Source organism: Propithecus coquereli, unplaced genomic scaffold (assembly GCF_000956105.1).
Source record: "Propithecus coquereli isolate 6110/MARCELLA unplaced genomic scaffold, Pcoq_1.0 Scaffold585, whole genome shotgun sequence".
Classification (NCBI taxonomy): domain Eukaryota; kingdom Metazoa; phylum Chordata; class Mammalia; order Primates; family Indriidae; genus Propithecus; species Propithecus coquereli.
The window spans coordinates 169940-188094 of NW_012151785.1; the positions used below are offsets into that span (position 1 = coordinate 169940).

Below are 18155 nucleotides of genomic sequence, written 5' to 3' on the forward strand. Positions count from 1 at the left end.
GAGCCAGAGCCTCCTGCTCTCTGACGCTCAGCTGTGGCCACGGCTCCACAGAGCATCCTTGCGCTTAGCTCCCATGTCTGCCGCAGCCTGGTGTGGAAGAATTCTCCAGGCCCACCTTACGAGGCTGCAGCATGTCTGGGCAAGCCTGGCCTCCCTCCTGCAACCCCTACCCTTGGTGGGGATGCCAGCTCTCCCAGCCCTGTGGGCTTTGCACCTGAGCAACAGTGGCCCTGCCATCCCTCAGGGAAGCCCCGCCAGAAGCTGGGAGATGCAGCCTGGCAGAGATGGCACCAGCAACCCTGCTGCTCTCCCTGGTTCTCTTACTCAGCTGGGCTGTGGGTCAGGAAACAGGTTTCCACAGACGAGGCGGGTTCACGATCAACTGCTCCCATGGACGTTTGCCACACACCGAGTCCGGCTTCCCCAGAGTGGCGAGCCCAAGCAAGTGAGCCTGGAAGTCTGAAGCAAGCACAGCTGCGTGAAACGCCTCAATTTTCATTCCCATCACGCACCCCCCAGACACCCCGGCCCCAAACACATGCCAGTGCCTGAGGGACAGGCTGTGGAAAAGACACCTCCAGAGGCCGCCTGATATTCTTTCCAGACAAGCCTGACAAACCTGGAAAGGTGATCAGGGCCACTGGGGTGCCTGCCGACGTCCCCAGCCTCCTGGCAGGAAGCAGTCTCATGGCAAAACTCCTTTTTTAAAGAAAGGCTTTATTGCTGCAGTTAGACACCCCAGTGTATAGCACAAACAACCCCCTGTACAGAGAATTATTCAAGTGGTAATACTGAGAAACAGTGAACATACACAAAAGAATACAAAACTAGACATTCAATAACTAGAAATTCTCCAAGGTAAGAAACATTGCAAATGTGAAGTGCCTTTTAGAAACTACACCACACATGCCAGTGTAAATTTGGTTTTTATTAACAATCAACTTTCTATGAACACTGCATCTAACTGTGCCTGATCAGGCGCGCGACTTGAACAATTACTTCCAAAACAAAGATAAATGCTTTTATTTCCCTACGTTTTGGTCTTTCCTTGGGCTAGAGACGGAAGCTGCATATTTCAAACCAGATTCAAAAGGGAAAGTATTTCAAATGTATTTGCATCCGGCCGTGTCCACAGCGCCGTGGAGCTCACCCTGCTGGCCCCAGCCCCCCTCTAGCCCTGCAGGCCACGCCGGGGCTGCAGAAGCAGCCGCAGGCCACGCAGGCACCACCAGAGGCTCCCAAACTGGCCCCGCTGCCGGGGGCCTGCACACCTGTGGCCAGGTAGGGCACACGAACAGGCAGAAGCTAGGCCTGTATGACTGAAAAGGGGGATTGAAGCAAAAAAGGGAGAGACATTAGAAGCCCAGAGGAGAAAGAGATCTTTTATAGGCTTTCCGAGAGAGTCTCACAATAGTCTTGGGACACAAAAATCCATTTCCTGCTGAAGTCAGAAACCTGGAAGTGGTACTCATGGAGACTGGTGACACACAGGAGACTGCCTGTCTGCTTCCCCTTCCCTGGCCCGCAAACGTCAGCCCTCCTGGCCCTGAAACCTCATCCTGGGTTTCCATATGGTTCAGCCAAATGCCATCCTACCACTAAAGCGAAATGCAAAATAAGGGGTGGGGGAGAAGTGGGGAATAAATTGCTCCCCAAAAGAACTTGGCAAGTTCACCCAGACGAAAGGAATACTGCCAGATACTGTGTCCCCACTAGATGGCAGCAGAGCACCCCCTGCCAGGCTTGGCGCTCCGCTACTAGTCAGTCCCCGAGGGCAGGACGGATCGGAGGTGCTGAAGGAGAACCTGCAAGCAAGGCGACGTCCAGGCGGCAGCTGCGTGCCCCGCCAGGAGGGGAAAGGAGGATGCGGGAGGACTGTCCACAGAGTGGCCAGAGATGACGAGACGGTGTTAGGCCTTCTGAAAAGGGAGACGGCTTCACGTGAGAATCTGGTTGGGCATGGGAGTGACACTACAGGCACCCCTGCCACGAGGGGGTGCCAGCCACACCGGGTGGGCTGCCCAGCGGCTATTCCTACCACAGCACACTTTCCTCTCTACAGGAAGTCTCGGTGCTTTTCAAATTCAGCAGAAGGGATTCCATGGGTGGGGGGATTCACACTTAAAACCTAGCCCAGTCTTCAACCACTCATCCACTGTTGGAGGGTGGCAGGGACAGGTGCACAAAACCAGGGGCCTTGCCTGGGCAGAGTTCCTAAGAGGCAGTGGCAGGGCTGACCTGGGATTCAGCTCCCCTGAGTGGACAGTCTGTGGCTGCCTGGTGTCCCCAGAAGGAGAAGGGGTGTGGGTAATTGCACTTTGGGGCGCAGTGAACACAGGCACAGGCTGGACGTGGCCTGGAGAGAGGACAGGCTGACCTGACCTATTTTCAGGAGCCGGCTGTGGCCGGACAGCGCCTGTCCGCCCAGAGAAGGCCATGGCAGGGCAGCTCCACAGCCCAGGACTGGCGATGCCAATGCGCCCAGAGCTCAGAGACCCTTCAGCCTCATCCTGGACCTCAAAACGAAGCACAGGTTTCCACTCTGAAAGGCAAACAAATTACCTTGTGTTTGCTCCTTTTAACAGGACGACGGACAAGACACCTAAGGCTCAGAGACAGTGAGTGCAGGACCGCCGGACACCTCACCGCCCTCTGCCAGCCGGATGAAGGTCACCTGGACAGACAGCATGTGCCCTCCTCACACTGTGGGTAGGCCCTCCCGGCCTGCTTTCCCAGAGTTGGCCATATTTGCCTGGTACTATGGAACTGGGTTTTAAAAACAGAATGTTAAGCAGACTTTTTAAAGGGATAAAGGCCATTTGATGGTGGTGATTTTGGTTTTGTTTGTTTTATGAAACTGGTACAGGAGATAATCCCTGATGACAGAATGGACCAAGAGTGGGGCCAAGGGCCCCTAAAGGATCCTGTCTGTTCAGTCCAGTTAAGGCAACAGATGGGCAGGTACGTGGCTGGGGACCCTGGCAGTTTGCTGCTCACACCTGGTCCTCATCCTAGAGCCAGTCCACTTGCCTCTTGGCCCTCAGTGCTGACTCCACAGAACCTTCCCCCGAGCAGAACTGCACGGTGGGCCAGCGCCTAGGAGCACCTGCAGTACACGTGCCCCAACCAAGATGGCAGCACCAACTGGAGAGCTTTGTCTATAAAGGAATATTTTTTAAATATTCATTTTTGTTGTAATTATTCACTTCCTTTCCTTCTGTTTAGATCTCAAAAACCCTTCTTTCTCAGTGTTGACTAAAAAGAAAAGTACAGAGCAGGCTTATGAAATAAGGACTTGTCGTAAAACAAGCTCAAAAGCATAGGAATTACGCTCTAATTGCCATTTAACATCCATTAATTCCCATGAAATCTGTTACGAAAAAGCCTCAGATCTGTCTGTCCCATTTTAAAGTTACAAGTCTGTCTTATGGACACAAGAGTGAATGTCACACTTCTTAGCATATATAAGGCAAAAAGGGTTTTAGATCTATTATGATGTAAAAGAGATAACAAGGGTAACAAAGGGAAGATCTCTAAATGAGATGTTCTTTAAGTGTCAATCCCACTGGACACACGTATCACAAAATAAAGATTCTCTTCAGTAAAGTGCTGTTTGCTCAGTGAATCACATGCCACCACACACAAAGCACCAGGCACTGCCTGCTTGAGAGCGCCAAGGCGGCAGCATCAGAAGAGGGCGGGCAGGAGTTTGTGCCTAGACGGGCTCTCCTCCGTGCAGAGGGGATCCCCTCCTCGGGGCTAGACATTTCCCAGCACTCCACTCCAGGGCCTGGAAGCTGCGAGCTGGAAGAAGCTGCACATCAGGGCTGGTTTTGCTCCTGCTCTTCCCTCAGGTTTGGCATTTTATTCTCTCGTTCTGCTCAAGATCATGGTGGCAACTCAGCCGTCTCCCCATCAAGGCATCATGGGGTCTTCCACCTTCTCTTCCCACAGAGCAGCCTGGCAGAGGGGGGACCCAGCCATGCCTGGCTCCTGGAAGGGCTTTCGAGGAGATTCACTAAGGAGGGTTCAGAAAAAGAGAAGCCACTAAAAATAGTCACCTGCCCAGTCTATGTTATTAAAGGACATAAGAAAGGTACACAATTGGCAGTAAACAATTTCCTTCAGCTCTTCACACATGTCCAGGAAAACTACTCCCTCCAGACAATCAAACGTGAATGATGTCTGCTCCAGTGTCTTCAGGCTCTGTGCAACAAGAGTTTGTGTCGGAATGAGAGACTCCACGTCCATCTTTATTTTCAAAGTTGGGCTCTGTTAGTGCAGATTTTTCGAAAATATTCTTTTTGCTTGTTTCTGGACAATTCTGAACATAGATCACTCTATTATAAGCCTTGAGTCTCTTCCATAATTGCACATATACTTTGCACTGAACATACATAAAAAGAAGTCCTCCGGTGAAGCCGACGGCCACAACCACCAATTTAGTCCAAAAGGGCCACTCTAGGATTCCTGAAAGGAACGAAACTCAGCGTATTAGTAGATCTTATTTAAGATATGAAGTACATAAAACACTACTTCTGAACTTCCCATAACCAACAGATTCTTAGTTTTGTTTGTTTGGAGACGAGGTCTTGCTATGTTGCCCAGGCTAAAGTGCGGTGGCTGTCCACAGACGCCATCACAGCTCACTGCAGCCTTGAACTCCTGGGCTCAAGTGACTCTCCTGCCTCAGGAGGATCTAGAGGCGCACACCCCAACCAGTAGATTCTCAACTGGCCAAACCCTCCTTTGTCAAAGGAGAGACAGAAGAGAGTGTCCACTACCTTTTATCCTGTTTTTCCAGGAGATAGTTTGTGGAGATTCTCACGGTCCACGATTTGATCTCTTCTGACCGAGTCTCAAAAACTACCACCGCATCAAGAGAAACATCCAAAAAGGACCCCTGGTGCCTGCTAATCTGCGTTCCCCGTCCAGAAACCCAGACGTCTGTGGTATGACTGGAACAACGCTCCAATCCTGAGACCCAGTGTGCCATCCGGGAGCTCTGGGCTGAGCTCACCTGTCGGCGTAAGCACTCACCTGTTGCCTGCCCCTGCTTGATCTCCTCAGCGGTGCGGTCGATGAGCACATACAAGGACCAGACCACGCAGGTGATGGCGATGACATGGAACGTCACTGAGCACATGATCTTCCTGCGCTCGTTGGCTGTCATCTGCAGCTTCTCCCACTGGAAAGACAACATGCAGGGCATGAGGCTCGGGCTCAAGGTGAAGGGCTACAGAGGGGTGAGAACACTGTAGATGGGCAAGACTGGCTTTCCAATCCCCCCCCCCCTTTCCCAAGCTAGATGAATTTCCCCAAATACATAAAGTAGTTCTCTTTAAACCATCTGGCTTCAAACCAGGTACCAGGCACAGCCAACTTTCTATGCAATGAAAAGAAGCTAGGATCAAGATGAGTGCTGAACTACCAGCGGCAATGCCCTCGTCTGCTCATTCTTGCAAGCACACATTAAATGGCCTGACAGAGGATGCTACAATTTTAGTCCTACTGAAGACATGTTGGCCGGAAACCCAGGTGCTATGTTTTAAGTCTCCCTGACTTGCTGACTGGCATGGACAAGCAGGGGAGAAGAGGGTTGATGATGCCACACACACTAGCAGATGGGTCACGCTATGTTGTGAAGGTGAATGGCAAAGGCGCTCACTCTTTGGTCCTCTGCTACTTTGGCAGCAACAGCTCGAAATCGATGCTAAGAGTTCCTGGTACAAGCAGACTCTGCCAGTCCCATCTCCTCTAGGAGCTCATTAATTTACTCCAAATAGCCAGATTTTCATTTTCATTTACTGGTTTCCGAATCAGAAGAAAACACATAAAGGTAGAGAGAAAGAACAAAGTGTAAACACTCTGCACATCCTTTGTCAACCCTAATCATAGCTTTATCCAGATGGATCTATGCAGGGTAAGTTGAAACTAGAGCCTTGTGGACTACCTGTATTGTCATAAGACTCACTTGAGAGATTAGTATAGAACAGACAGCCAATAAATTATAAGGCTTTTACTGGGGCGGAACATTTTTTATATAGTTTGTGCCTGCTTTCTCCAGCATGAGACTGCTTTCTGCTGGGGTTTTATACACTAGCAAGTTCCCTGGGCTTCCTCTCTAAACACAGAGTCAACACCTTGGTGTTCCTGATCCCTGATCCCCACTATTCCTGGGACACACGTAGATCGACCCTTGCACAGCCCTTGAACACTCGCCCTCAGCTTTTTGGTGTATGCTTTTCTCCACAAACAATTTGACCTCTCTAAACTTCTTTCACTTCGCCTCCAAAGTGCTAGTCATCTTCCAAGAACCACTCTGAAACCCGAACATTCTATGACGCTGCCAGTGTGCTACTTCCCTGGCACCTAGCCGGAGCACTTTCTTCTCTCAATGTCCAATATGCTCCCCCGCCACATAATTTCACATTTAATTTGCACTGCCATGTACTGTTATTTGATTACATGACACCCCCTGCAATTTACATATTAATGTTTTCAGACAGAATAGTCTCTTATTCCTCCAAACAAAACCTTCTGTGCTGGGCATGTAGAGAGATATATGAGAACAGTGAACATTTAAACAGGAGGCCAGTGCCATGGACAAAGCTCCTCTCAGAGGGAGCAATGACATGGGACCTGAAGACAGCAGCATGTCACATGTCCGTGGTTCCTTTCTTTTCCCCATCCACCCACCCACTCTCCTATCCAGCAAACGCTGATCACAGGTGTACACAAGTCAATTATGGTGTGCTATGCTGTGCTGAGTGCTGGGGAAAGATACTAATCTCTAACATACAGTCCTAATTCTGTGGAGAGGCAAGACGTGAACAGTTAATACATATGAAGTTAAATGCTAACTAAGATATGTCTCAGAACACTCTGTGGTCAAGGGCCAGATGACCGACACAGACAAACAAGCAGGCTTAGTTTGAAGGAAAAGGAAACATTAGGAACGGTCAGAAAGAGCTTCTTCCTGAAGGGAGGGACTTGGAAGTCAGAACCAGAAAGGACACTCTACAGCATGAATGTAAGCACCAGCCCCAGCTTTTCAAGTAAACGAGCACAGGAGGCAAGCCATGGCTGCACGGTCTGCGGCGCTAACTCTTTCAGGGCACTTGTTTTACAGAGAGCAAAGCAATTCCAGCAACGTCTCTCCCTCACACGTACTTTTCTCAAGGGCTTCAGCTTGGTCTCCATGACGAACTCGTACTTGCAGAGCTCGCAGCAGCGCGTGTCCGAGCTCTTGATCCACTGCTGCAGGCAGGTCCGGTGCACGAAGTGGAGGCTCCCCGTGCAGCGGCAGGGCGTGATCAGAGGGCTCTCGTCATCTCCCTCACAGTGACAGATCCTGTATCGAAGGAAAGCAGTCACTGTGAGGGGGTCCCACAACGAGGAAGGTGACGCTTCAGTAGGAAGTCAATCCCCACCCACCCTGGAAAACCTTCAGAAACAGACAACACAGAAGTAACTATGAGCAGAAAATATACAAACACATATGAAAACAGTGACCACAAACTAAAAGTTTCTAGCTTACCGCACCAACATGGAATATCTGGATGGCATTTGGTAACAAAGAGGAAAAAATGACACAAGAAATGACAAAGCAGTCACTTTTCAGTAAGACTTAAGAACTTCAACTGAAAGACAAATTTAAGGCAACCCGAAATCATTTTCTACAATGTAGTAAGATGTTAAAATAATTAGACGAAAAATTTCTACGTAAAACAAACCCGGCATTCCACCTTCCAAAAATGCCACAGTGACTTAAAAGGCGATGACACTGCTCTTTAGCTATGAACACTGACCTCACCTCCACACACCACAACCGTACATTTCTGTCCTCTTTCTGGGAGTAAACAAAGACCACAGTACCTCTCCTGGACCTAAACACTCACCGTTATCAGGTGCTACCATTTCATTTCCTTTTTCAGGACTACTCATAGCAGTGAGTGAGAGTTAATTTAAAAGCATTCCTTATTTCCAAGGAGGCGTGCGGCAGGATGTAACTACTAACCTCCAGGAACTTTAACAAGCTTTTGAGAAAGAGGCTCTTTCCCAGCAGCTGGAGAGCAGGGCGGGACCTTTCCTGAAGGAGCCGCCTCTCGGGCTGTCTGTCTCAGTGAGAGGGGTTTCTCATCCGGCGATGACAGCTGGCATGAGGAGGGGAGACTAGGGAAAGGTCAGAGTGGGGAAGGCACAAGAGTGTGACAAAAGTGAATCCCTGAGGCCAGACAAGGATGCTGCACAAGGCAGATAAAGGCGGGAAGTGGAGTTAGGACCTGGGCACAGCTGGAGGGAGGGAGGAGCCACTGCAGAACAGCCACTTCCCACACGCGTGCAGGAAAAGCTGGAAAGCTGGAGATACTATTTCTTCTTCAAATTTCTTTATGTAAAATCTACTTATTTTTAGTTGAGAAGAGTCAGCTTGGCCTTTAATATGTGGAGCTTCTTCCTCATGTATCATCTGTGAAAGTATCTTGGAACCCACATCATAAAAATTAGTTTTCCAAATGACACCATACTCCATTCTTCTGGAGAAAACTATTAACCCACAATTGGCTACAACTGCCTATTACTTCATTTTCCTGAAACTTCACATATTAAAGCAAGAGGACGCTATGGGTGCAAGCAGAGACGGCCAGAGCAGCGCTTCCTGGCAAACCAACCTGCAGGCATCCCCTGATGTGGACACAGGGGACATGGGGGGACATTTCTCAGAGAGGGGAGAAGAACTATCCAGGTCGCTGTCCTTTTCTGTGGAGCAAAGGGGCGCCCGCAGGACCCTGCTTTTCGGTTTTGTGGACGTGCTGTCCTCAAAGACGTCGTCGTCTCCCATTTCGTCGGAGCAGAAGCCGGTGCTCCCAGCCGGCCCACTGGAGGACTTGGCGGCACGCAGGTGAGCGGCGCAGCTCTCCAGCTCGTGGAACCTGTGCAGGCTGCTGGTGCTCGAGCCACGTGAGAGAGAGAGCAGGTACCGGAGCAGCCGCCGGCTTCTGGACACGGCCTCGCCATCTCCTTTCTCGTCCGACAGCGGGATGTGCGCACCTCCCTTGCCAGCTCCCACCTCTGAGGCAGCTGAACAACTGGCAGAAAGGGACGAAACACAAGAATGCTTGGAACTGCCAAGAGGTCTGCGGATCAGCATTCTTTTTTCTTGATGATGGAATCTGTTAATTCTGAGCCGTGGATCTTGAGGGAGTATTAATTTTCCTTCAGAACAAGTTCTTTCCACATAGTCAAAACTTTCCAAAGTATCTTGGGCCTTCTCGCCCACATCATTTAGGGACTTTGAGAACTTCAGTGTTCTTCTGGCTTTGGTATTCTTACCAGGCTTGAAGCCCTGGACCCATTCTGAACCAAAGGAATTTCTCTTTGACGCCTGTACTGTGTCTTTACAGATAACTGTCACAGTGAGACCTTGTGTCAGAGAACTCTGGCATTGAGGAGTTTTCAAGACAACAGCAGACTGCACAGGACTGTGGTGACAACACTCAGAAAACACTGCACTGGAACTGCATGCAGAAGAGTGGAATAAAAGCACAGAAAGTAAAAACAATTTTAAAAGAGAATAGACACCAAAGTGAAGAAATGAAACTTGCATGGGTAACAACCTGTGAGCAAACAGCACATAAAACTGGGCCAGCTGTCCAAAGGTAGACTGATCAAGCAATTGGAAATTCGAGAACCCACAGACACGAGTGCCTGTTTCTGGGACGCACACTGATCGTCACGGCACCGAAGCAGAGTGTTACCTGCAGATGTCCTGGGCGGACGGTGTGACGGAAGTGCGGGAGAAGGCAGACACGGGAGCCGGAGCTGACGCTGACGGAGGACTCCCTGCCTGTAACGACACATCGCTGGTCAGTGTTCAGGAATGAGCTAAGGGACCACGGGCACTGTCCCCTTCTGAATGGCAACACTGCTCAATGAGTAACATGCACTAGGTCCCTACAAGCCTAGGCAAAACACATTAAACAGCACTCTTTTTTCTTATCTGCGGATAGAAGTGTAGCCAAGAAATGTCTCAGACTACAGAACACCACCACTGATCTCTTGCAGGTTCAGTGGTCCTTTGTTTCCCGAGCATCTAAATTTAATTAGTTCATACAGAAGTCAAGAAATCAAGTACTAAAAGGTGCTATAGAAATGCGAAAGAAGCGTGAAGCACCGTGCTGCCACACTTGCCTCCCAGCCCCAGCACACTCACCTAGTTCCTGAAAGGACCCTAATCCAGGCCGGCACATCTGAGAGCTCTCTCCTACTCCACAGCCTCATGCACAGCACCCATGCTCTGGTCTGTGAAACCTCGCTGCCCTGCCATGGATCCTTATACAAAAGGGAGCCCACCTGACCACCAGTCATAGCTCAATCAGGGCCTAGGAGGATAATGAGCACAAAATGTTCCCAACCAATCTAAACTTGGAATTGAGAATTAAGAAAAGTCATCAAGAAAATTTAAATCTGGCTGGGTGTGGTGGCTCACATCTGTAATCCTAGCGCTGTGGGAGGCCGAGGTAGGATTGCTCAGGAGCTCGAGACCAGCCTGAGCAAGAGACCCCATCTCTAAGAAAAATAGAAAAATTAGCCAGGTGTGGTGGTGAGCACCTGTAGTCCCAGCTACTCAGGAGGCTGAGGCAAGAGGATCTCGAGTCCAGGATCTTGAGATTGCAGTGAGCTATGATGATGCCACCGCACTCTACCCAGGGTGACAGAGTGAGACTCTACCTCAAAAAAAAAAAAAAAAAGAAAAGAAAAGAAAAATTAAATTTGAAAGAACGTGCAACAAGAAGTCCATGGGAAAGAATAGGACCTCTCAGGTGGTGAACAATCAAAATTAGAGAAAAGATCTGAGAGGGAAAGGAGGCACCACAGTGGGGAGAAAGCAGACACAGGGGAGTGGGGACAGGGACAGAAGCTGAGCTCAGGATGCACAAGCACCGCTAGAGGGCTCCCACGCCAGTGTTTCCATGGCCCTCACAGATCCATGCGTATGCACATAAATACACTCTTCCCTGCCTGGGACAGTGAGCCTGAGTGAGCATCTGCTTCATGCAACCCACACCTCCAGGGAAACAGTGCCATAAGTCTGTATCGCGAGTAAGCCGAAATCACCACCTCCCTTTGCCAGGCCCACTTGAGTGGCCCTTGGTCCTAACTCCTCGAAGTGAGGGAGCTCCGCCCTGGCCCACAATTCCCCAGCTGAGGCCTAGCCCTTGCTCTTAAGTGCTACCAGCTGGAGTGCACTGTCATCCTGGCATGCCACCTATGGGATCCTTGACACTGGTCAGCCACAAAAACAGGTATGGCCATAGCCAAGAAACTCCTGGGCCCCACACAGCAAATTTGGCAGCCTGGAGAGAGCCAGTATGGGCACTCTGATTAAGATGTTCACTGGACTGCTATTCCTACTCCCCAGAACAGAGATTAAACATCATTTTAAATCCAACTCAACCTCAAGAAATGTGATCCAGAAAGTTACTTGTTAGCATGCTGCATGTGTACACTGAGATCACGGAGTATTACTCCATGAGCACATCACGTGAGTCACCAAGGAATCCACATTTAGTTCCTAACTGAATGTGCATACGGACATTGGGTATATTTTCTTTAAAAGTATTAATGGTCAAAATTCTTAAGAATCTCAAGTTTATTTGGAGACACAAAAATGACATCCCCCAAATAAGCCCCATCGCTACTTTGTCAAGATTCTTCCTAAAACAAAATGAGGCGCATCTTGGGAGCCATGTGGACACCGTTACATCCCTTGCGTCCTCTAGCCCCGAGTGCATGAGCCATCCTCTTTCTCCAGCGTCCTTCTCTCGAGGCAGCCATCACAGACTCAACCCGCTGGGGGCTCCTTTGCCCCCGAGACAAGCACACAAGGCCTTCTGGTATCAGGGGCTTTACCATTAATACTACAAGGATGCAGGTGAGGACACTTATACTAAGGTCTACAAACTCCTACAATCAGCCTGTCCTCTGACTTTTAGTCCTAACACTGTTCCGGACTGGAAGCCTTCATTAACTTCTTGCTCCCTTCTTTTACTTCTGAGGGTGACCAGCTCTGTTCAGCAAATACAGGCAAGGCAGGCAATGTATCATGAAGGCCACAAGCTGACCTTGCGTACTTCAGAGAAGTGAGAGGTGTCACCACCACCAGCCCCCTGCCATAGACTTGGAGGAAGGAGTGTCTAGCTGTATTCACATCCTTGTCCCCTCACTGCTATGAGGTCACTTGTTCCTCTGTGTTGCTGGGTCATAAAGGAAGCCTCCTCCCCAGGAGGGATGGCAGACAGAGGGAAGTATATAGTTATCTTCCTCCCTGTTATCTCAGTAACAGCAAGATCCTCTTGGAACCACCGTACTTTCCCGTGTTCTGAAGGGAAGGCAAACCCCGTGGGAGGAGGATGGGGTCTCACCTGGTGAATGGCACCCAATCAGGGTCAGTGTCCTGGGAGAAGGCAGGTCTGACAGGAAACTGAAGTCAAGAGAAAATGGCCTCTTACTCTAGTTCTGACCTTCAAGTCATTCACATCAAAAGGTACTCTGGGGTAATGGTCACAGCCTCGCACGCCTGTGATGGGGCAGGGCGCGGCGGTAGCGGGGAGAGGCTCGCCTGCATTGAGGAAGCAGCCGCACTGTCCACACACACCACAGGACCTGTGTTCACCTCCCCATGCATTTCCCCACCTCACACAGGTGTGTGTGCACTTGTGGCAGATGTCCAGGCCGGCGAGACAGTGGCAGCAGTCCCAACGAGAAAAGGCACCACGGCAGGGCTGGGAGATTCTGCAGCTGCTCAATTTCCACTCAGGAAATAGGAACAACCTCAGCATCCTCCACCTACGTTCCTGCCCTCATTTCACGCTCTCCAATCTCATGAAAACACTATAAGACACTCAGCGGGTAATGTCCAAGCCTTAACAAGAGTAAGAGTCTCCCTTATCAGATCATAAAATTTCCAGGAAATTTAAAAAATCTACTTACTGTTATTTTACACAAACTTCAGCTTCAACAAATGCTGACTCCTTCAATAAAAGCAAAAAAACCAGCGAGATTTGTGGGGCCATCACAGTTCTCATAAGAGGCTCCTGCTGTCCGCAGCTATAGATGAGCACGTGTACCGAAGTTCAAGACCAATCCATATGAAAAAGGATCACCAAACCAACTTTAAAGAGCTTTGTTTGGGCCAGGCACGGTGGCTCACGCCTGTAATCCTAGCACTCTGGGAGGCCGAGGCGGGCAGATTGTTTGAGCTCAGGAGTTCGAGACTAGCCTGAGCAAGAGCAAGACCCCGTCTCTACTAAAAATAGAAAGAAATTAATCAGACAACTAAAAATATATAGAAAAAATTAGCCGGGCATGGTGGCGCATGCCTGTAGTCCCAGCTACTCGGGAGGCTGAGGCAGGAGGATCGCTTGAGCCCAGGAGTTTGAGGTTGCTGTGAGCTAGGATGACGCCACAGCACTCTAGCCCGGGCAACACAGTGAGACTCTGTCTCAAAAAAAAAAAAAAAAAGCTTTGTTTGTTGCTGGTATCAAGCTCAATAGAATCTATCAATCAACCAACAAGGATCTAAAAGACTGGCCTGGTCAACAACAAAACAAAGTCTGCAGCTTCAAGTATGGTTCCAGCGTCGGACTCCAGAAGTCGACACGGTCAAAGGCCAGCAATCTCCTTGCAGAAGCTCTGCAGCAAGGGGCCTCACTAGCTAGGAGAGGACGTGCTCTCCTGCTCGTCCTGAGAGCAGCAGGCAGGGCGGCGTGCGGGGGCTGAGGGCAGCGCTCGCCCCAGAGGTCTATGCCACACACAACTCTGGAGAACACCTACATCTCCTCTCCACAGGATCAGACCACACAGGACTTGACAGTTACTGAAAAAAGGTACAAATGTTCATAATGAGAAAATTCAAATGTGTCAAGAAAACTTAAGCTCTCTGTTCCTGAAGTTCTTTGTTGGTTGTCAAATGAGAGACTTTTCAATCATGAAAAAGAAAGTAAAACTGAAAAAAATTCCTGTAAAAATCCCCTCTTCTTAAGATGCTGTAATTAACTATGCCAAAACAAACCTCTGGATTCTGTCCAAGCCTAAATCCCGGTTTATTTTATTTCTTAGGAATGACAAATACTTTCTGAAGTCTCTTAGTGGCTGGCTTTCCTATCACATTCACTGTTTTAAATGATTTTAACAAGGCTGCCAAGAACCTATGGGGAAAAGAAAACTTTCCATGTGTCCTTGGCAGAAACTGGTATTCCTCTTCTCAGAAGACCTGCTGCCGCTGGAGCAGCTATCAGGGCGCGCTCATCCCGCAGACGCCCCACACAGCTGCTCGCTGCGGGACACCGGCACGCCTTCCCCCCAGCCCCTCCCTTCTTCTCTGTCCAAACCCCCTCCGGGCTTTCTTTTTATTTACCAGCAAAGCTACTTTTAAACATTTGGGGTCTCCGGCCCCTAACGAAAGTGAATTTACCCATCTGCTTTACATCTGATTTACATCAACAGGTGTAGGGCCACAGGAATGGTCTGTCTGGGTGAGCTTGTTTCCAAGCCAGGAGGAACTTGAGGAGGGGCTAGATACGGAGGGTAAAAGGTAAGCAGAGCCCATGTTTACAACTGACCTCATATTACAGTATATCAAATCAGTGACTGAACAGAAAAAGTGGGAAAGAACATGCAGATGGCTAATAAAACATGAAAAGATGCTTAATGTCTTTTACAGTGAGAAATACAAATTGAAACTACAATGAGGTACCATCATCAGCAAAAAAATTTTTTAATCAAATAATTCTGTGTTGGCAAAAGCGTGAGGAAATAGGCATGCTGTACACTGCTGGTGGGAAAGCAAATGGTAAACTTCCACAGGATGACAACTGTCCTCAGAACGACAAAGGCACATGTACTTTGTTCCAGCAATTCTTCTTTTATTAATAGGAATTCATCCTCACACACCTGCACGAAGAGGTTTGCACACAGCACTGTTTGTGACAGTGAAGGGCTAGAATCAAACTAAACGGCCATCAGCTTGGAGCTGACTAAGGCAATATTGTTTCATCTATACAAAGGATGGAGGGGTCATGTGACGATGGGGAATGCTCGCCACCCCTAGAGGTGGCAGCCAGCCAGTGAACAGGACCTCAGCCCTCAGGCCGCAAGGAACTGCATTCTGCCAACAACCTGAATGAACGTGGAAATGCGTTCTTCCCCAGGGCCTCCAGGAAAGAGGGAGACCTGAGCAGAGAATCTGTCGTGCCGTACCTGGGCTCCTAGAAGTCGTTAAAAAGAAGGAAAAAGCCCTTGTTATGTCCAGTGATGGATACACCAAGTGAAACGAGCAGAGAGCAGCACCGCTGCCGTCTGTGCTGCTGCTGTCACAGACGACTGAGGAGACAGACCAAGGAAGCTGGGTGGGAAGGACACTGACTTGCCATGGAGACCCTCAGAACCGATATGCCACCGTACCCTGAGCGTTATTTTCTAAACAGAAATTCATTTAAAAAATAACACTGATAGTTTAAGACGTAAGAAGTAAAAGCACAACTAATTGCCAACAACTTTCTATCTCTGGGACAACAGATAAAGAAATTGATTTACTAGGTCATAACCTACATTTTTAAAAATGAAAAGAACAGAAGAAGATAGAAAATGTCAGTCTATCTTTCAGAATAAGGATGAAGTGTTTTGGGGAAATTTTGTTTTTCAGTTGTGTGCATGAGTGAACTACATTTCAATATAAAACCTACTTCTCACTATGGAGCATGTCAAAGTAACTCGAAAGTCACTGCATAATTATTTCTACAAAGAAAACACAAAATATTTAAATAAGTAAAAGAAGATAATGGTTAAATCAAGAGATAACGTTACATTACAGTGCCAGCACGGAGACTTCAGAAGTGAATGGCCCTGACAGCTCCCAAGAGAGAAAGTCTTTCCACTTCAATGGATAGCATTTGCCACCTGTATGAGATTTGTACTGCTGAGTAACAAATCACCACAAAACTACACAAATCATCTCACAGTTTCCATTGCCTGGGAGTCCAGGTACAGCATGACAGGATTCTCTGCTCAGGTCTCCCTCTTCCCGGAGGCCCTGGGGAAGAACAGGTTTCCACTTTCATTCAGGTTGTTGGCAGAATGCATTTCCTTACGGCTTGAGGACTGAGGTCCTGTTCACTTGCTGGCTGCGTCCGAGGGGATGCGAGCATTCCCTGTCTCCCAAGACCCCTTCCGTCTTCAAGCCCATTTGTGCTATCATCTCTCTGACATCGCCTTCTGCCACCAGCCTGAGAAAGTTCTCTGCTTTTAAGTAGACAACTCATGGGATTCCACTGGGCCTACGTGTATAATCCAAAATAATCTCCCATATTCTAAGGTCAACTGTGCCATACAACACATGATCATGGGAGAGTATCTCGTGGCATTCACACGTTCTGGACAATTAAGTGGGACATCTTTGGGGAGCCATATTAGAAATCCTGCTCACCACACCACTTTTTTATTTGTGCTTCCTGCTCAGGAGGTTGCTAAAGGTTACTGCCCTCCCACTTCCAAATTAAGAAATAATGATCTGCTAACTTCCAAATAAGCAGGACTGACTTTAGGTAATAAAGCCAAATAAAGTCTCACTCGGTGTTTAGACACTGAAATGTGCCGGCTGAGATTCCATCTCAGCAAACTTTCTGCTTAGCACAGAAGTTACCCTGTCAAACCAATGCTTCATTATGAGAGCCTCGGATTTCTATAAATAAACACAAAGTTGTATTCAACTTTAAAAATGAGCTACAATTAAAGGAGCAGAGGCCATTCTGTGGCTGCCTCTGATGAATACATGTTGCCTCTTGATGAAGGGCTGTGCCAAGAACGAGCTTTCACGAAGGCGATTAATTAAAACTGACCATTACAAAAGTAAATATATACAATATAGAATTCACGGAGGAGAATGTACAATAAAAACTACTACTGAAAGCTAAAAGGATTTCCATTATAAATGACTAATTAGCACTGTTTAGCAAATAGCACTAACACTGAATTCTTTTCTTTGGTGGCCTTTTAGAGGCAGTTAGAATTCCAAGAATGGCATATCCCCAGCACAATGAGGGGCATATATCACAGCTGCTAGAGGGAAGGCGGCAGCTGAAGAGACTTTCCCAGAGCTTGTCTTCCAAAGCAGGTCTCCATGCTACAGTTGAGGGTTTTGCAAATATAATTTGTTTTCAATAAATTACACTGAAGGCAACAATTTCTAAGCAAAGATGGCTTCGCAGTCCCAGAAACTACAGGTGTAACCATATAAAGTTCCAAAATCACCAGAAATAACATGGTGAAAGTGCTGTGTTTATGAGTTATTTACCACTCAAAAGGACCATTCACTACTGTAGACTTCCTTTAAATATTTAACTTTAAAGTTTGGTTCAGGGTCTCCTGAAGGTAGAAGGGGGCAAGTCTGAAACAGTTTCCTAATAATACTAAGACATTATTTGCCTTTCTCATTCTCATTCTCTCACAAGTTCACACTGGAGTTTTCAGAGCTAAGCAACATCCAAGACAGCATCTTCTTCCAGACTCTAATGGAATGTGTTCCTGTGTTTTAAAATGTTCTGTTATAATAAAGATCGAGAGACATAACTCACATAAAGAAAAGCTCTTTGTGGGGCCTCAGTAATTTTGAAGAGTGTAAAGGCGTCCTGAGACCAACAAGTTTGACAATCTCTGTTTTAGAGGCTCAGTATCCCCAGGGTGTAGTTGTTTAGTTCATTCAGCAAGTGCTCACTGAACACCCACTGTGTCAGGCCAAACTGTAGCAGCTTCATAAGTTAATATATTCCAGACACATCTTCTCATAAACTGTTGAAACTAGGCATTCCATAGCAGAGATGAAACCTGCAGATTTACTCTGTAGGTTGTCAGGAGTGGTGGTCTACAAAATGGAGGCGTTCCTGGAATGATATGTGTCGCATTCCTGAATCTCTCTGATTTATTTGGTTCTTGCAGCAGTCCTGAGGATTGTTGACCTAATTTTTAAATGATTAAACTCCTTCTCGGTGGTGTGCTCAGTGGAGTGGACCCAGAACACAGAATTAGGACTCTGGAGTCAAGAGCCAGTGCTTTGGCTACCACCCCAGAATTCTCTCAATTCTTGGCAAAAAAAAACA

The 18155-nt window shown here is 48.0% G+C and overlaps 1 protein-coding gene across 3 annotated transcripts in view; it reads right to left on the reverse strand.

Annotated features, from left to right (window-relative positions):
• Positions 1–700: 700 nt before the first annotated feature.
• The window catches only part of MARCH8 (membrane-associated ring finger (C3HC4) 8, E3 ubiquitin protein ligase), a 140650-nt gene continuing 123195 nt past the window's right edge, over positions 701–18155 (reverse strand). For 2 of the 3 annotated variants that reach the window (XM_012658409.1, XM_012658410.1), the window contains 5 exons: positions 9759–9847; positions 8673–9518; positions 7174–7354; positions 5041–5188; positions 701–4470 (listed from right to left, as the gene is read on the reverse strand). In XM_012658409.1, the coding sequence (XP_012513863.1) occupies positions 4169–4470; positions 5041–5188; positions 7174–7354; positions 8673–9518; positions 9759–9847 (1566 nt within the window). In that variant the 3' untranslated portion in view covers positions 701–4168. The remainder of the gene's footprint in view (positions 4471–5040; positions 5189–7173; positions 7355–8672; positions 9519–9758; positions 9848–18155) is intronic. The other variant, XM_012658411.1, reaches the window with a different exon arrangement.